At 37.6% G+C, this 19161-nt stretch overlaps 1 protein-coding gene across 1 annotated transcript; it reads left to right on the top strand.

The window, feature by feature from the left end:
• Positions 1 to 980: 980 nt before the first annotated feature.
• Positions 981 to 16033, top strand: stard3nl (STARD3 N-terminal like). The gene is made up of 9 exons (XM_053330468.1): positions 981 to 1107; positions 7018 to 7384; positions 11893 to 11970; positions 12190 to 12267; positions 13005 to 13058; positions 13466 to 13583; positions 13697 to 13795; positions 14920 to 14987; positions 15083 to 16033. The coding sequence occupies exons 2-8, from the start codon at positions 7187 to 7189 to the stop codon at positions 14982 to 14984; spliced, it is 690 nt and encodes a 229-aa protein (XP_053186443.1). The 5' UTR covers positions 981 to 1107; positions 7018 to 7186; the 3' UTR covers positions 14985 to 14987; positions 15083 to 16033.
• The last annotated feature ends 3128 nt before the right edge of the window (positions 16034 to 19161 follow it).

Below are 19161 nucleotides of genomic sequence, written 5' to 3'. Positions count from 1 at the left end.
TAAATTAACAATGAGAGGAGCATCTTCCCCACTGTAGCCTTCCTCTACCACTGTTAATACCAACATTTAAGACAAGATAAGATATGATACAATAAGATGATAAGATACGATATGATAAGACATTCCTTTATTAGTCCCACAGTGGGGAAATCTACATTAACGCAGCAGCAAAGTGGATAATAAAAATCATCATTACAAAAGGAATTAAAAACGATAGTAGTTACAGGTACTTTAAATCTGTGTAGTAATCTCAGATATAGCCTATTATCACTCTACACCAATATTACTGTTGTACATAATGTTACTATTATACATTAAAGTAAGACAGAGTTTGCCTATAGAGCCCCTAAATCACTAAATCCTCCGTTGCTACCAGAAAACCATTTGACCAGATTGTTAGGTTATAGGGTAGATTAGGATCATGTGGGACACTTTTTTTTCAATTCTGACTTGTCCAATACATTATATCAACACCTTATATCATTATGAAATCCCTAAGATGTTTCCTTGTTAAATTAAAAGGAACATGACATTTATATTAATATTCCTTATGCCAAATTATTTCAGAATTTGTAGATTTTGTAACCTGGGACACTAGTTAGTTTTTACGATTAGAAATACTCAGATTTATACAAAGCAACCTTATATCTGCTACAACTTTCTGAAATGTGCATACCCATAGTTTTTAGGTTAAAAAAATAGTAGCCTGTATGTTCATGTGTATAACTTACACAGTACTCATATAGGTACTAGTTAGCTTTAAAATAGAATAATATTTAATTGAATAGAAAAAGAATAGAATAGAAAAAGAGATAAATGCACTGGATCTTAGTTGTCCCACATAAATCAGTGTCCCATTTTACCCTAATCCGCCCTAGATAGACAGTTTTGCGTTGAGTCCTCCAGCGCCACGCTAGCTAAAAGAACTCTATATCCCAGGATCCTTTGCGCTACCTGCATCCTGTCCGAGCAGGCGGTAGGGGAAACAGATGACTCGTCTGGTGCGTTGCGGTTGAAATCTGCCGACAGGAGCCTTCCGAGGATTGATTCAGACACCAGACACACCTCGTAAAACACACCAAGGAGCCTTATCTGTCTTAAAACAAGGTAAGGAAGACTTCAGAGATATTTTAAACCTGCTTGGCTTCAAATGAACTCGCTAACTCGCTGTTAAAATGTCCTAAACGATGCTGGTAAACACCGCAGACATCCCTGCTGCAACCATGATGATTTGCTTTTTTATTTTCTTCTGACCTGCATGTTAGAAAGCAGCCCAGATGCATGTTATTCATAATGAAAAAAACAACAACACATGTGTTTTATTATTGTGTTTTTTTGGCCTCCTCTCCGCCACAGAGAAGCATTGCATGTTTGCTGAACCAGTGTTGCACTTTGCGTTTCCTTGTTTGAGCAGTAATTGCAGAGGAAGCTTTCATATTCAGCTAACCCACTTATATTATATTACATTAGCGTTATGATTTGATGCATTGATGTGGCTGCATGCTGTGACAGTATAGGCCTCCCATGTAATAGCACACTTACTGGAGTCACAAAGCATCAGTTTTGTGTTTTGGTCTTCTGAGAAATAAATACCAGGCGACACATTAAAGCACTCAAGAGTTCATTTAACCCTTTACATACTGTTCAGGCTCCAATTTGACCCAATTTTGACATGTGAGAGGTGTAAAAGCACCCTATACACATTTATCTAAGCTCGATTGTTTCCTAATGTGACTCACAGTATACAGAAATGGAAATAAAAATGCATCTTTTTTATTTCTATTTTTGTGCAACTGATACACATTTTTGTATATTCAAACCTAGAGAATAATAAAAAAAAACACCTTTCAATAATGTCGTATTCATCATGTCCTGTAACATGTTCTCCTGGACTATAATATAGTGATTGTGAATGTTGTTTTTTTTAGATAAATAGAATATAAATATACTCTGTTTGCTCTCTGACAGCTTCATCAAAATGTATAAGCTTCATAAACGTAGATTTTAAAGCAGAGCTGTTGTACTGGATTACATTAGATTACATTAGATTGTACCTAATAAAGATGCCAGTGAACATATTGAATATTTGTTCTTTCTATAAACATTAAGCATTTTATTAGAAGTACTAGAAATATCCTTAAAGTGATACAGATACCAATTAAATACTTCATTTGGTACCAGTCATTTGAATAGAAGCATTAAATTGCTTAAAATGCCACCACACCACCACATCTAAATGATTGGATTTTTTACACACGTGCATTTTGAAAGTCTTCAAAGTAGGTCAATCACATGTCGCATTAAATCTAAGACAGCTTGGGTTGATTGGCTGTGTGAGCAAGTCCATACAAATAGTCATATTTCTTTAGCTCCTGGGTACAAAAAGGATCGAGAGACATTACGTTACTACTTGATATTGATTTATTTTGGTACCTTTTAAAGGTATTGAGGTCCGGTACCCAGCCTTTGAGGTTGTAGTGGGTGGTGGTGATCTGGAGTGTGTTATATTGTGTTTGTGTAAGTGTTTCTAATATTTTGTCCACCCTATTATCATACAAAGGGAGCTAAATATTCATTGCAGGATGACTTTTGACTTGCAGGGAGCATTTTTAAATATGTTTACCTCAAGATTTGTAACTTTAACTGTGTTTAACATTAATATTAAACATCATAACGATATATAAATAGTAGATAAGCACAAAAAGCACAATGTGTGCCTTTTTTAACAAAGAGTCAAACGTCCATGTAATGTAAACAAGCTCACTCACAGTCACAAACTCACAGATGATTATAACCACCTCTTCAGCTTTTTGAGCATTGTTTGCTTTGGCTTTACGTCTCCAAACCTGATCCCAGCAAAGAAATGTCATTAGTCGTGCTTAATAAATGATAGTCACAGATCTGGTGCCACAGTGATTTCCACAAGTATGCTTTGGTCTTAAATAAGCACAAGACCCAAAGAGCCTTTTTCTGCATGACTGTGTTCATCAGCAGACGGATGATTATGCTGAAGGAACCGTTACACGAATGTTTCAGTTAAAGCTGCTAATCCGTAGAAACTCTGCAGTCGTCTGATATTTCTTTTCTTTTCTTTTTTTTTAAGTTGAGGATAGCTCTATTAAATCTGACAAGAATCTAAGAACAGATCACCAATGTACTGATGCAAGGCAAGGCAGCTTTATTCATATAGCGCATTTCTTACACAATGGCGACTCAATGTGCTTTACATAAAACAAACATTTAACAGTAAGAATTCGAAATAAAAAAAACATAAAAACATGCAATTTGAGTAATAAACGTACAATAATGGAGTAAATTTACTTAGTTACATTCCACCAGTGGCTGTTGTTTAAGATTTATAGAATACAATCAGTCTTATGTTGTGTAAAATAAACCACCTTTTTAAATATTTACCTCATGTGTTCATTGTAGAAGGCAGCTTCCATCCAAAAGGCTTACAGCATGTCTGAAGTAGAGGATGACCATTTTTTTGGGAATCCAGCGGGTAACGGGATTCCCACGGGAATTTCACTTTAGATCACGTGATTGAGACGGGACGGGGAAAAAATCAAGAGGAACAGGTGGAAATGGGAATCATAGTTCATTCTTTATAATGTATATTGCAGTTGCCAATATTGGAGTTATAATGCAATGTGCAGTTCTATTATTTGTCTCCTCTGTCAGCTATATGGCTGGTTGCTGGTTGGTTGCAGGCGGTCATGTGATGTGACCTGCATACCCGTCATTATGGTCTAATTAAGCGTGCTGGATATCGCCAGGGGGAAAGTACGGGAACAGGAGTCAATCTTCCGGGAGTCGGGCAGGACAGAATCTTTTTTTAAATCCGTCACGGGATTGGGACGAGACAGGAGTGAAAATCCACTCCCATGTCACCATCTAGTCTGAAGTATCTTAACGTACAGAGCCAGGGAATATGTCATTATTATATTGATATCGTGATATGAGATTAAATAACGTCTCAGATATCGTGGTACGGGATTAGATATAGACTCCAGTATAGTTATATGAGATTAGATATCGTCTCAGAAGTGTCATGCTTACAATTGCTACCGAACTGAATGATGCAGTTTCATAATGCCTTCAAAGAGGGCTGAGCAATATATCAATATTATTTTGATATCGTGATATTATGCGTCTAGATATCGTCTTAGATTCTGCATATCATGATACGGCATAAGTGTTGTCATTTACTGGTTTAAAGGCTGCATTACAGTAATTATCAAAAATCTCATTGTGTAAATATTTTGTGAAAGCACCGACAGCCATCCCTACAATATCGTCTCAATATCGATATCGAGGTATTTGGTCAAAAATATTGCGATATTTGATTTGATTATTCACGTACAGTACCAGTCAAAAGTTTGGACTCACTTTCTCATTGATTTGAAAGGGAAAGTGTGTCCAAACTTTTGACTGGTACTGTAAACATGCAGATAGTTTTAAGAGTCAAGCCACTGCCAGCTTTAAAATGTGCTGCAGGAAAAGTGAGATCTATGAAGGAATGAAGTTCCCCTAAAATTAGCAACTCAAACCAAAAGTGTTCAGCGGAGCTTCCTCTACACTATAACTGCCCCTTCAGAGATCAGTCCAATTGACACGTCTAAGCTCAACAAAGCTGAACTATGTTTAAATTTTTTAGGGTTGTAGATTCTCATACTTTTTGTTTTTGTGACATTTCTCGGATGCTCCAGTTTTGTCGAGCAGGCATTCTGGTTCATGCTCAAACTAGTCAGACCTGTGCACCCATCAGCCTCTCCCTGCTGACTGTTGTCATTGCTGGAGTTACTGTAACATTGTTGTCATTGCTTTCTTTGCATAGTTTCTGAGTGATGGCAACATTTTGAAAGCCAAATAAACTCTGAACAGGAAGCTATTTTCATTTTTTCCTTAATGTCTCTTGTGCATCAGCCCAGTTTTGCTCTCAAAGACCTGAAGCTATTTCTGTTTGCTTGTTTTATCTGTAAAATGATGCATTCAAATAGTGTTCCTGTCCTGTGTGGAAATCATAGGCTCAGTAACAATGAAATCTGCTCTGTTGCGAGGAAATTAGATAGAGATCTAGAAGAGCCAGCAAATTCCCACGAAGTGACGAAAAGTGAGCCATTATCAAAATAGTTGCAGATGAATGATCTGTCCATCAACTAGTTGGTTATTTGACAAGAAAAGAACACCAACAATGATATCAAAAAGGGGAATACTCCTCCTAAGATCTGTCTTTACAAAGAGGGAAAGGCTGTGGCCAATCAGAGATCAGTTATAAATAGATCCAAGAATGTTGATGAGTTTTAACAACATTATAAAAGCATCATTAATAATAATAAAGTCCTTGTCATAACCACAGATTACAAAGTGCTTCAGAAGGACAAAATGGTAAATCAAGAAACAAACACGTGCAGACAAATTCCCCCAAAAGTGAAACAATAAGACGAAGCAAAATACATCTTCAGAAGCAAAACAACAACAAGCAGTAGAAAAATGTGAGGAGAAAGCCCTCAAATCACTCCAGACTGCCCAAATAAGTCAAAATACACAGCGTCTGTGTCTTAGTTTTGGTGAAACTTTGGTTGGAACATATTGATCTTACAGAACAGTGAAAATAATTGAATCTATGGTGTTTTTAGACATTTTAGATCCATCTTTCCAACATCCACTGGTGCAGTATCACTTTAAAATAGGTTTAAACATAAATTGTGGTGTAGCTGTAAAAGCTCTGTGGACTGTGAAGAGGAAGCTGCCGATGGTGGACGGTTTTAGTTTCAGGGGAAATTGCATGATGTGTCTCGAGGTCGTTAAAGCGTGTTGGCTCATTGCCTTTGCATACAGCAAAGCTCTTTTCCAGCACAGCCACAGACACACAGACATTCAACAGTAAACCTTAAGATATGAGCTCAGATGTCAGACCGCAATAACATGCATGCTAAAGCATGTTTGTATGGGTGATGTGATCCAACATGCACAGACTACAGTATTGATTATTTCACATTAGAGATCTCTTTATGGTGATGTCACATACTTCCCTTCACCAGTCAGGAGCCACATATTAACCAATCAGATTAGTTTTTCACTGTGAAACTTTAAATAAGTAACACCTTCATTTTTGTCACGTCTCCAATAGTGAAGCAAAATTGTTTTGATTGTTCAATAGGCAGATATCTTGATAATTTAATAATTGTTTCAATCGCTTTTATAAGCAAAAAGTTTCTCAGATGTGATGATTTAATGTATTTCTTTGTCATACATGATGGTAAACTTAATATCTTTGGTTTTTGGACTGTTGGTCGGACAAAACATTTGAAGACTGATTTGAAAATACTGTTGACAAAACTTAAATTAAATGAGAAAATAATCTTCTGGTTAATTGATACTAAAAAAATAATGATTAGTTACAGCCCTAGTTTCCACTCTGTCCTTTTATAGTGGAAGTAACTTACAGTCAGTTCAAAAGGACATTTAGTCTCACTTCCTAAAACCATACACTGTGTGAATATAATAGACTTAAACCACCATGAGGTCACCCATTGGTTTGTTGACTCTTGTTCTGAACCCTCAAATTTACTGACTGTTGCAATCCTGGATTTTTGGAGCCAGAAGTGACCATTGCACAATTTGGACAAGCGTGTGGAGCTGACCTTAACACTAGCTGTAACTGTTTTTTTTATCCAAGGCTGTAAACGTGTTTATTTCTGCAGTAAAGTTGGCCATTTTAACACGGGGTCTGTGGAGATTGACTCACTTTTGGTGCCATTCAAGGAACTGCAGTTTTTGGCTCTTTGCGTTAGCTTTATTTTTCAGCACTGGAGGTTGCTGCTTGCCTAAATCCCCAAACAACAAACACCAAGTAAACATCAAGTGTTATGCAGGTCAAGGCCAAAGCTTTGAACTCTAAACTACACTTCCTCACTATAGTGGATGGAGAAGTGTGTCCAAACTTTTGACTGACGCTGTACATAATTAATTCATTTATTTTTCGTGTTTTCTGATTTGTCCTCCCTGCAGATGCAGTGATGCGATTTACCTCCGCTGACTGAGTCCACATCCACCCAAAACAACCCGGCATTCCTGTTCATATAAACTCCAATGACCCGCCGCTGCTAACTCCGAGTCTACCTTTTTTTCTACATCGACCAGTGGCGGGGCCATCCCTGCCCGAGGGGCGTGGTCAAAGATGGACAGCCGATGCAGCAGTAGCGCTGATTCGCGGCTGACCGGCAGGGTGGCTATCAACACCACGCCCATCTGTGCAAGGGTGGAGTCGTACGAGGCCGGAGAGAAGAAGTGCATCTCGGACGTGAGGAGGACCTTCTGCCTCTTCGTCACGTTCGACCTCTTGTTCATCACTTTGCTCTGGATCATTGAGCTCAATGTAAGAAATGTCGGTTTGTGTCGTGGATGTTTTTTTGGCTTGGCTCACAGTTAATGTTGAGTTGGGGGGAAAAAGATTTTATTGTGGATATCACAGTGGGTCACATTTCCAATCTGTAGGGGCGTGTGATTTCTTATAGTAATAGAAAATAAGCAAAATAATATCAGGAATAACTGAAGTACTGTAATGAGTGTATTTACGGTTTAGGCTATCGATATGCACCTGAAATTTTCAAGATGGCGCTGCCCAGATTCGAAACTATTGGCTTCCGAGCAGCAGTCCACAAACCAATGGGTGACATCACGGATGTTACGTCCATTTCTTTTATACAGTCTATGGATGCTATGCTGTATCAAGTTTTCCCCCCAACCCCTACGATAAAAACAGATTAACATAGATGATAGCTGCTACATTGGCTGCTATGAGTCATGACAGTGCTGCAAACTGTGACGTCATTAGTTTCACTACGTGTTTCTCTTGTTGTTCACGCGGTTGTGGTGAGTTCAGGTGTCGAGGTGTTTCTATCACATAGTTCATTTGAAGGTCCCATGTATGAATCATCAGGTTCTGACCTAAATTCTGTTCTGACATAAATTACTCATAAAACTTTGTGTTTTATGAGTAATTTAAGTCTTAATTTTTCTTGTTCATTTGTTCAAAAAAATATAATGTTTTTGAGGCAGATAATAATAAATAAAAACTTGACTTGAAGTTTAATTTAAGGTTTTTTTAAACCCAACTATGGTTTAAAGACTCACAGAAATGCATTTTAAAGTAAAACCATCTAAAAGAATCATTAGCAGGTTGCCTTATTAGACAAATTAAATACAGTTTCAAAGAGTTATTTCATTAATTAAATAATTATAACATCATGGTACTGTTTAATAATTTACAAGGTTTGTAGAGTTAAATAGTTAAGTGTTTTTTTTATAATTATTATTATAGGTTGAACATGATTTAGATATTTATAGTTGTCACAGTTAGGAACGAAGAAATGCACAAGAAAGCTAAATATTCTCATCCTCAAGTTATTTCATGGAAAATGGAAACTCTTCAAACGCAGTATGTACAATACAAGAGAAAGTAGCCGCTCTGTCATTATGGGAATAAAACTATTTCTGTACAGTAGAGAAAATAACTAACTTTTCTAAGTCAGTCCTGTGTTGTATCAGGGGAAAAGCTCACAGGACGTTTATGAGTTTGTCTGTTTTATAATGCTTATGTAACAGCAGAGTTTACACTTGTCCTGTTTGATAAGTCAGAGATGTTAATTAAACATTAACCAGCTCATATTTACATGTAGCTACTCTAACAAGTGTTGCCTGTTAAATTCAACTGACCTCGTTTGTCATTTAATGGCACACTAAGTCCGATAAATACCTCGAGCTATGATTGTGATGTTTAACATCATAACAGTAACATCATTGTTAAATGTGTTGGTATGAAATGTGTCAAGGCTGAAAGGAAGCAGGTCAGATGCTGCTGGAGAAGTAAATGAAGGTCACAAAGCCATTAAACATTAAACGCTGAATGAGGAAGTGTGTTAACAGCAACGTACAGTCCAAGAACATTTCAGTATCTGCAAAGTGAGCGTTGAAATAGATGCAGTAGATCAGAGGTGTCAAACTCATTTTCATTCAAGGGCCGCATACAGACCAATCTGATCTCATGTGGGCCGGATCATTAATAAGATGAAAGGAAAGAAAGAAGGAAGGAAATAAGGAAATAAGAAGGGAAGGAAAGAAAGACAGGCAAAAGGAAGGACGGAAGAAAGGTAGGAAAGAGAGATAGTGAAGGACGGACAGACAAGGAAGGAAGGAAGGAAGGAAGGACAGGTGGAAGGAAGGACAGAAGGAAGAATGGACAGAAGGAAGGAAGGACAGAAGGAAGAAAGGAAGGTAGGACAGATGGAAGGAAGGAAAAGAGTACTGGATGGCAAGTGGGCCGGAAAGCACCCCTTGGCAGGCCGTATCTGGCCCGCGGGCCGCATGTTTGACACCCCTGCATTAGATACACACACTCTCTATTAATGTACTTGTAATTTGCTCACATTCATAGCACTAAACTTTACATTTTGGACTCAGTCTTAATGGTGCTGGGCGGAATACCGGTGTATATATTTTCGTTATGATATGAATGTTTAATGTACCGCGGTCGCCATACCGGTGTAGGCTATTTCATTACGTTACGCTGCGCCGCGCGACCCTTTTCGGTGTTGCGTTTCTTGCTGCTCAACAGACACCAGAAGATGTTTGCCTGCGGAGCTGGTTACCATGACGACAGTTCACACATCACCTCCTGGTTTTTAATAATTAATCAGTAAACTCAGCATCGTCTGACGCAGGCTGGAAACTCTGCACTTTTATTTACAGTTAAAACATTTCGCTGTGTGTTTCAGCTTCTGTTAAAATAACGGAGCTGCGGTGGCTTCCTGTCTAAGCTTTCAAAATATAACCTTTGTTATTGGGCTGTTATCATTATTATTATTAACAAACAAAGTTGGGGCTGTACATTACAGGAGATTCCCGGGAGAAAAGACAAAATGGGAGGGCCGTGGGAGATGAGTCTAAAATACAGGAGAAACGGGAGTGTTAGCATATTACTGCCTATTGACTCATCATGACAGTAAAATATTCCATTTTAAGTCAATCTACTTCAGTAGAGTAGTAATTCCTCTCTCAACTAGTAGAAGATGTTGTGAACAGCTGATTATGCATGAAAAAAAATACCGTCATATACCGTGAAACCGCTTTTATTTTGAAAAATACCGTGATATACATTTTTGGTCATACCGCCCAGCACTAAGTCTTAACTTAGACTGCAACATGTATGCTGGTTAGATTCATTGACTCTCTGAAAAGCCGCCTGCCTTCCTTTGTAACTGCGGTTGGTCACACTGTGAGCCGTTTGGCTGATGTGACGGTTGCTTTTCTCCTTAACTCGACTCTATCCAGCCTGCATCTGCTGCTCAGTGAGTCATCTTCTTATCTGTGGGTCACTCTGACATCCAGGAAAAGATATCTGCCCATCCTTCAGATTAGAAAGAACTGCTGATCCAGGCACATTTTGTTTTCCAGTAAAAATGATAATAATAACACAAACTTTAGTTGTATAGCACCTTTCATCAGAATCATGTAAGAAATGCAGCTCACATGAAAAGGATGTAGGAGCCTGTAAAAAAACATTCATGTAAGCATATGATGAAAAATAAAACCCACTTCAGTAGAAATAAGATAAAAATGTGATATGTAGATGGTGGTAATTTGAGACTCAAGTAAAAACTAAACGTATTTCACCCTTTGTCGACAATCTATGTAACAACTCCTCGAGTGTGTTTATCTACATATATAGTATATATTATTTAGATTTTGGGGGATTTTTTGTGATTATTGCCAATTACGATACAATTTTACAATGTTTTAAATAGGACTGGGCGATATGGACTAAATCAAATATCACAATATTTATTTAGACCAAATACCTCGATATCGATATTACAATATTATGGAGATGGCTGTTGATGTTTTTACAAAATATTTTCACTATGAAATCTTTGATAAATAATCATCAGTAATGTGGATATAATGACAAAGTGGGTAAAAGGTAAATAACAGAACAGTCTGGTAAGTTCAGAAAATTATATATTTTACTGTAATGCAGCTTTAAAACCAGGAAAAGGCAACTCTGATGACATATTGTGATATTACGATATCCAAAATCTAAGTTGTCTCATATCACGATATTGATATAATTTTAATTTATTTCCCAGCCCTAGTTTTAAGTGCTTATTTCTGTTAAAATTGCAGGAATTTGGAGATTTATTTTGTGTTAATAAGATAATCCTCTTATTAGTCCCACGATGGAGAAATTTACAAAAGGGACAGATATGATTGTTACACACACATTCATACAATATGATCCCTTCCTCAAAATGACTATTATACAAAATTGCTGGAAACACTGAGAACATATCATCTTTTCACAATAATTTCACTCATTTCTATCATTTTTATCATTTATGAAGAGTCCCAATTAATTCCATGTAAGTTCACATCAGTATTTCCATCTATGGACATCTTTGATCAACTGAAGAATAAAAGAAGTGATTCAGAGTAGGCATGGGATGATAACCGTGTTCAAGGTATACCGCAATTTGAAAAAGCCACGATAACCCAAACCGCCAATTTTTCTGTCATACCGTTCCTAAGGTAAAAGACAGGAAGTGCTGGTCAGAAATCCGTCAGGTGGGTGCAGCTGCAGCGTAGAGTATCACAACCCCTCACACTGTCATCACACTGTCATTGCAGTGTATATTCAGGTTAAATTAACATGTCTGTCTTTATTTTTCTTCCTTTTAGGAACATTTTAGAGCTGTAATCGTAATACCGCCATACCATGAAACCATGATATTTTTTCTTATGATTATCATACCGCCAGAATCTCATACTAGTCCATGCCTAATTCAGAGTTCATAGTTTTGACTGGTAGCATTTGTTTGTGTCTCACAGGTGAACGGTGGCATTCAGAAGCAGCTGGATAAAGAAGTTCTGCACTATGACTACCACGCATCCTTCTTCGACATTTTTGTAAGATGTTCCTTTATTCTTCACGTTTTTAATAAACAGATTATTTGGGTTAATTTATCTGTCTTTATTATGTATTTGTGAATTTTTGTCTGCTTGTTCCTTAATGTCTCTCTGTCCTTTCATCTCATCTCTTGTTGTTGTTTCCTGCCTCTCCATGTTCCCTTCTATCATTTCTTTCTTCATTCCATCATTTTGCTCACCCACCCCTCCCACCTTCAGCTCCTGGCTGTTTTCAGGTTTGCCTCTCTCATCCTGGCCTATGCCGTCTGCAAACTTCGTCACTGGTGGGCCATTGCAGTAAGTTTTAATGCTTCCTCTTCATCCTGTAATGTGACAACAGTCCCTTATTTTAACCAGCAGAGGGCGCTGTCCAGTTCAAACCTCTTAGCTTCTGTAATACCAGGTTCGTCCAACCACCTTCACTTGTAGTCTTGAAGTTCACTTAAAGGAAGGAGTCAAGTCTGTTTTGACCCTCCTGTTTTCCTCGAGTCAAGGAAGGAAGGGAGGAAGAAGGAAGGAAGGAAATGAGGGAGGAAGGAAGGAAATGAGGGAGGAAGGAAGGAAGGAAAGGAAGGAGGAAGGAAAGAAGGAAGGGGGAAGGTAGGAGGGAGGGAGGGAGAAAGGAAAAGAGGAAAGAGGAAGGGAAGGAAGGAGGGAGGGAGGAAGGGCGGAAAGAAGGAAGGACAGATGGAAGGAAGGAAGGACAGACAGATGGAAGGAAGGAAGGAAGGAAGGAGGGAAGGACAGATGGATGGAAAATGAACACTGAAACAGGGTTCAGTGTTCATTTTGGGCTCCTGATTGTTGTTTTGATAAAGACTTGACCAAGGCCTGAGCTTGACTTTCCTCCTGAACGGTCGTAATGCACGGTGTCTATATTGACTTTTAGAAGGCAGAAATGTGAAGGTTATGGTTGCCTAGTTACTGTACTCCCTGATCATTAGAAAACAAAGCGTATGTTAACTGTGATGTGTTAAATAAAACGTCCTCTACAGTAGAAGTCTCTCTAATCAGCGTTTTCTCTGTTTGAACAGATCACCACTGCAGTCAGCTGTGCGTTCTTGATTGCAAAAGTCATTTTATCAAAGGTGAGACGTCAGTGGTGATATACAACAAAGTACATCTAGTAAAGTACTGCACTAAAGTATGAATACAAATGAAATAGTAAACTATAAAAGTCCATGTTTATACCTCCACTACATGACATTTCAGAGGTTAATATTACACTTTTACAGCTCAAGTTACTTTTCTGATTCATAATTTCTACATCAAACATATAATTACTAACAAAATCTGGATTGCTACTGATTAGATTTAACAGAATTGATAGTTAAATAAGCTTTATCTTTAGAATAATGAAACATTTCATGTACCTGTCAATTAATTAGTATCAATAATATAACACAACACAGATTTTTACTTTTCATATTTTTGATACAATTTGATGCAAAAAACTTCAAATTGATTGTGTGTGTCTGTGTTTGTGCGTGTGTAGCTGCTCTCTCAGGGTGCGTTCGGCTACCTGCTGCCCATCATCTCCTTCGTGCTGGCCTGGATAGAAACGTGGCTGCTCGACTTCAAGGTTCTGCCTCAGGAAGCCGAAGATGAAAACAGTGAGTCTCACAACAAATAAATAAACTATAACTTTAGTGTGCTACTATTATTACCACCTCTTGGTCTTACTTCTGCTGCTGCCTTCACGTATCCTCCTCTTCCTTCCTTTCAGGATATCAGTCCATCATGGACGCCACAGAGAGAGCTCCTCTCATGTATCCGGGTCCTTTATCTGACGGACAGTTCTACTCTCCACCAGAGTCTGTGGCAGGTCTGTTTATTCTGTGATTCTGACATCCACACTGCAGACATACCTCGTAATGAATGTCTAAAATAACTCACAAGGGTTTTTACAGTTGCTCAGCTTCGTCTCACAAGAGAGTAAAGCATTAAACCAGAGATTGCATGTAAAAATTGGCGAAGCAGCTTTGAAGTCCAGAGTTGCATGTTATAGTCAGAGCAGGACTTTCCAAATAGAGTGCAGGCTTCATTTGGGCTTCAGGAGAGAGACCTGGAAAAAATAGTACTCATTTAAACTGAGATTCAGAGTTGAACAAACTCTGCACAGAGAAGAGAACAACATCCAACTAATAGATCAAGAGCAACATGTTTTTTAAGTGAAGGGAGGCTTTTAATATCACTGTCAAACTATTCTCCAAAGCAGAACAAAGGCTAGAAAATTCACCTAAAAATGGATGGCAGGTTTTAGAAAACAGCAAGTGATGTGAAGTTCTTATAGACTGTATAGAAGAAATGGACGTAACATCCGTGACGTCACTCATTGGTTTGTGGACTGCTGCTCGAAAGCCAATAGTTTCAGATCTGGGCAGCGCCATCTTGAAAATTTCAGGTGCATGCTGGGAAAAATAAAAACACGGATTCTACATATATGGGCATGAGGCGGAGTCATGGGCGGAGCGGGGAGGTTGCTATGGTTGCGAGGGCTGGATCTTGAGGACATTGGTCAATCAACCTGTCAATCAGGACGTAGCCACGCCCTAATGCATACCCTGCTTTATCGTCACATATAAAATCAGGGAGGCCAAAATGTCCCAAATGAACATCATACTGCATTGAAGAAGGCTTTAAACTAGCGATTGAGACCATAAACACATTTTGAAAACGTTTACTGAGGTTAGAAATCAAGTGAGAAGTTGGTGAATTCTCCATTGACTTGTATAGAGACGGTCGCCCCCTGGTGGCCTTTTGATAGAATGCAGTTCTAAGTTACTTCCGTGTTAGCCTCATTTCAGAGGACCAGAACTCCCCACCTGGAAGTTATTGGAAAGGAAGAAGAAAATGATGTAGTATGATGTGAGGGTCCTTGGCATAAAAGTTGAAGATTATCATATTGTTGTTTTATTGAACGTTTTATTTTTTCTCTTCTGGTTTCAGATTCTGACGAGGAGCTGGATGATAAACATGATCCAGAAAAAGGGTTAATTCAACAAGTAATTTAACAGGTATCAGTCTTTATACATGTGTAGTTTTTGGCAGTTATGATTTTGTTTCTTTTTAACCAAAAAACATGAACTTTATTTCATCTGTTTTTCTTCAGGATTTCCACATCAGACGGTGAGATTCTTCTTCTGCTCCTGATGTGATACTGAGGGAAAAAAACTCTGCCTTACACATTCTGCCATTTTTAGTTTTTAAAAGTCTAAGAAGAAGTATTTGTTTTATGCATACTCTCATCCACAAATGCACCTCCGTTTTTTTTTTGTTTTTGGTTTTGGCCTTTTAAAACATAGAATTGGAAAAGTGCTATTTCAAAATAAAAGCATTTTCGCACTTATTAATTTAAAAAAAAAACATTTAAAAGGATTTCCTGACCTTTTAAAGAGAATTCATATAAAATGGATATTTCTTTACAATATTGCACCTTGTCTCTGAGACTTCACAGAATCAAACTAAGACATTTTAAATGAATTTTTCATTTTTTACAACGGTCTATTTCTCCTCTACGATGTTACTGTCTTATATATTTCCAATGACATGTTTACATTTGATTTGTTTCACCTGCTTGGGAATGAAGTCACTGTTAGGGAAAATAAGCTTGCTCTATAGACTCTGCATAAAGAAATTGAAGGATTTTTTTGGCCAGTATTGAGTTTGTGAACTATAAGGAGGAGGAATATGTACTGTGTATAAAAAAAAAAAAAAAATCAAAAGGATGTTTGACTCGGGATTATTCAAACTAATGGTGACTACTTCCAGGTCATTAAAGTACACGCATGGAATCAAAGCATCGAAACAATATTAAGTTTTGATGATTGTCTGCATTTAACAAAGAGTGCAAAGTATTATAGTCTATAATGAGCCATAAAATCTGCAGCATTTAAAAGATAAAGAGTATCTGGGGAAATAACTGCACTGTATGAACCTGCTTTTAAAAGCTGCTGCGATGGAAACCGTACTGTACATATCATCATGCATGCCTTGCAAGCCCAGTGGTTTTGTTATGAAAAGCTTGTGTGTAAAATAGAATTATTAAAATGTGAAACCTTGAGTTGGTGTTTTACTTTCATTACAGCAGATCGTTCTTGGCTTTGAATGTTTTATCGGATTTTGTTCTGTTTGCTTGTGATATTTAAACTTCCTGTTGTCCTCCCGGGTCAAATTGACCCCCGTCTGTTTTGACTGTGCCTTCTTTCCTCCCTTCCTTCCTTCCCTCCTTCCCTCCTTTCCTTCCTCCCTCCTTTTCTCTTTCTTTCCTCCCTTCCTCTTTTCCTTTTTCCTCCCTCTCTCCTTCCTTCTTTCCTTCCTCCCCCCTCCCTTCCTCTTTTCCTCTCTTCCTCCCTCACTCCTTCCTTCCTTTCCTTCCTCCCTCCTTCTCTCTTTCTTTGCTTCCCCCTCCCTTCCTACCTTTCTCCCTCTCTCCTTCCTTCTTTCCTTCCTTCTTTCTTTCCTTCCTCCCTCCTCTTTCTTTCCGCCCCCCTCCCTTCCTCTTTTACTCTCTTCTTCCCTCTCTTTCCTTCTTTCCTTCCTCCCTCCCTCCCTCCACCCTTCCTCCCTCCTTTCCTCCCTTCCTTCCATGACTTGAGGACAACAGGAGGGTTAAAGAGCAGATCACCAAAATATTGAACATGTGGATACAGATTGACCACATTGATACAAATAAGCAGATATTGATGCTTTGAGACTGAAAGCTTCAAACTGAAAATTGCTTTTAACTTTGCTCTGTTTATACACATTTGATAAAGTATAGTTTAAAACATAAAGACATTTTTAAGTGTTTTTTTTAATTACAGTATTTGTCAGAAAATGACATAATGGACTAATGACTAATGGAAACATTTTATATGATTACAGCTGTTTTACTATATTATCATTGTGTTTATACACCAGCATCCACTAATCTGCTATCAACATTATAGTGAGTTATAAACCATTTATATAATCTTCATACACTACTTATAAATGCTTAAAAAGGAGGATTGTTTATTCTAATTAATCACTGTAACTCATCTGTACTCTAGTTTAAGTAATTCATGATAAACTGGGACTCATTTTGAAATGCAAGAACAAAACTGAAATTCAAGGAACTAGCCAGTAGATCTGATAAATAACATTATTCAAATAATTAGTTACTGATTCATTTTTGGCAATGCCATGAGTTTGTAGCTGTAACCAATCAGTCCTTTACTGACCTCTACTGGTTATTTAAAGGAGTAGCACCCTATTGTTTTTATGCAGAAGCCCTAAAAGGAATGCCAGTTGTTTTTCTGTTGATCCAATTTCTAAATCTAACCTTAATTAATGTCATGGGTTTATGAAACAAAAACAGGTGAAAAAATGTTCGCCAGGATAATCTAGTCTATAATAATGCAAGTTCCTTACGTTTTTTTTCCCCCATTCGAAAAAGAACAGGTTTTGCTAGGATTTTCTTCTTTTTTTTGTGATGGGAAACGTTTTGCAAGGATCATTTTTATTTTATTTTCCCCTTAAAAAAACAAAAACAAAAAAAAACAAAACTCCAACTCTTCTTGAGTCATAAACACAGGAGAGAAAATAATTTAGATCAGACTTGGACCAAATTGGATACCCAGAAAAAAAATACTTAAACCATCAGAGCAGCTGAGAGAGAGAGAGAGAGAGAGAGAGAGAGAGAGAGAGAGAGAGAGAGAGAGAGAGAGAGAGAGAGAGAGAGAGAGAGAGAGAGAGATTCACATGCAGAAATAAATCAAACCATTAGTCTTCGTAATACTGTTTTATTATTTTTTCACATTTTTATTGACAGAAGTCAAGTATCCAAGGCGTTTTGTAAACAGTGTCCACAAATCTACATGTTGCCTCTCATCAGTGTGGCCTTTCAGTCAGTCAAAAACACTGTCCTTTAGAAATAAATACAATACTGATAATTAAAGAAAAGGAGAAGAAGGTAAACTCATAATACTTCTAACCTGCATCTGTCCGAACGAGCTCATACGGATCCAGATTCAGTCTTAAGTGTGTCTGGAAATGAAGCCACGTTAACTACATGAAAACGACTGTGTGATACATGGAGGTAAACGACGCCCCCTTCGTCCAAAAGAGGAAACGAAAGGAGCGCAGAGGAAGGTAAAAAAAAAAAAAAAAAGAGTAATTGAGTGAAATCCTGGAGCTGGTGTAAGCAGGTAAGAAGATGAGGTTTGACGATGAAACACTGACACCACTTTCAAATCTCATTACTTTACATTTTGAGATGTTTGATGTTTTTCTTCTCTTATTCACTCTTCATTAAAATACTTCAACTACAATGCATAATAGAGAATACGTTGGGCTTTGATTCCTGCTAATAAAACATTTATTAATACTGTTTAAGATAACAGTATATTCGCAAATTTATATGCCCAGATTTCAGCTATTGTCATCTTAATCTACAAAAACGATTATTGGTGGACGTATTACGATGTTTAAGTGACGGGGACCAAATGCAACTGAAGGTTTTGGAGATGCAGATTTTGGCTAAATTTAGACCAGATTTGGACCTGACTGGATTGGATTTAAACCACATACCTTGGTCATACTTTAAATTAAATCCTATCTATGGCTGTTAGTTGAAAAGTAGAGAGACGACAAACGACTTTTTCTTTGAATGAATGAATTGATCTAATAAGTATTGTGAACCAATTTAAAGTCTGATTTTTTGAATTTTGAGAAATACTCAACAAAAGTACTACTTCCTGTCTGAGTAATGTTTCCTTAAAAACTACAGAGCCCAGCTGTTTGGGGGAAATACTCAGCCTTGGGTTGGATGCTACAAACCGGGCTGGAGAGACTAATCACATTGTTGGTTTTGTTTTGTTTTTTTTATATGGGGTTTGTTGATTGAGGGAAATACAAAGAATAACACCAGCTTTTCTATATCCCCCCCAAAAAACAATAAAAATAATTTTAGGCTACATGAAAGATTGAAAAGTTTTAGCTTGTATTAACTGAGTGATAAAATCTTAACCCCTTAGAAGCTTTAGGGTCAATTTTTAAAGATTGATACACCTGAATGATTATTGTTCTCCCTTACAATTAGAGATCGTTGTCAATTAAACTAGTTCCTCCTAAAATAAACTGTCACTTTTCTTTGTCTATATTGGTTTCGTTTGGGTGCAAAACTGGCGCTGAAATCGGGTATTTCCGGTTATTTTAAATCTCAAATGA

This window comes from Scomber japonicus, chromosome 12 (genome assembly GCF_027409825.1).
Source record: "Scomber japonicus isolate fScoJap1 chromosome 12, fScoJap1.pri, whole genome shotgun sequence".
Lineage (NCBI taxonomy): Eukaryota > Metazoa > Chordata > Actinopteri > Scombriformes > Scombridae > Scomber > Scomber japonicus.
Note: the sequence above shows the minus strand (reverse complement) of the source record. Positions and strands in the feature narration are given on the sequence as shown.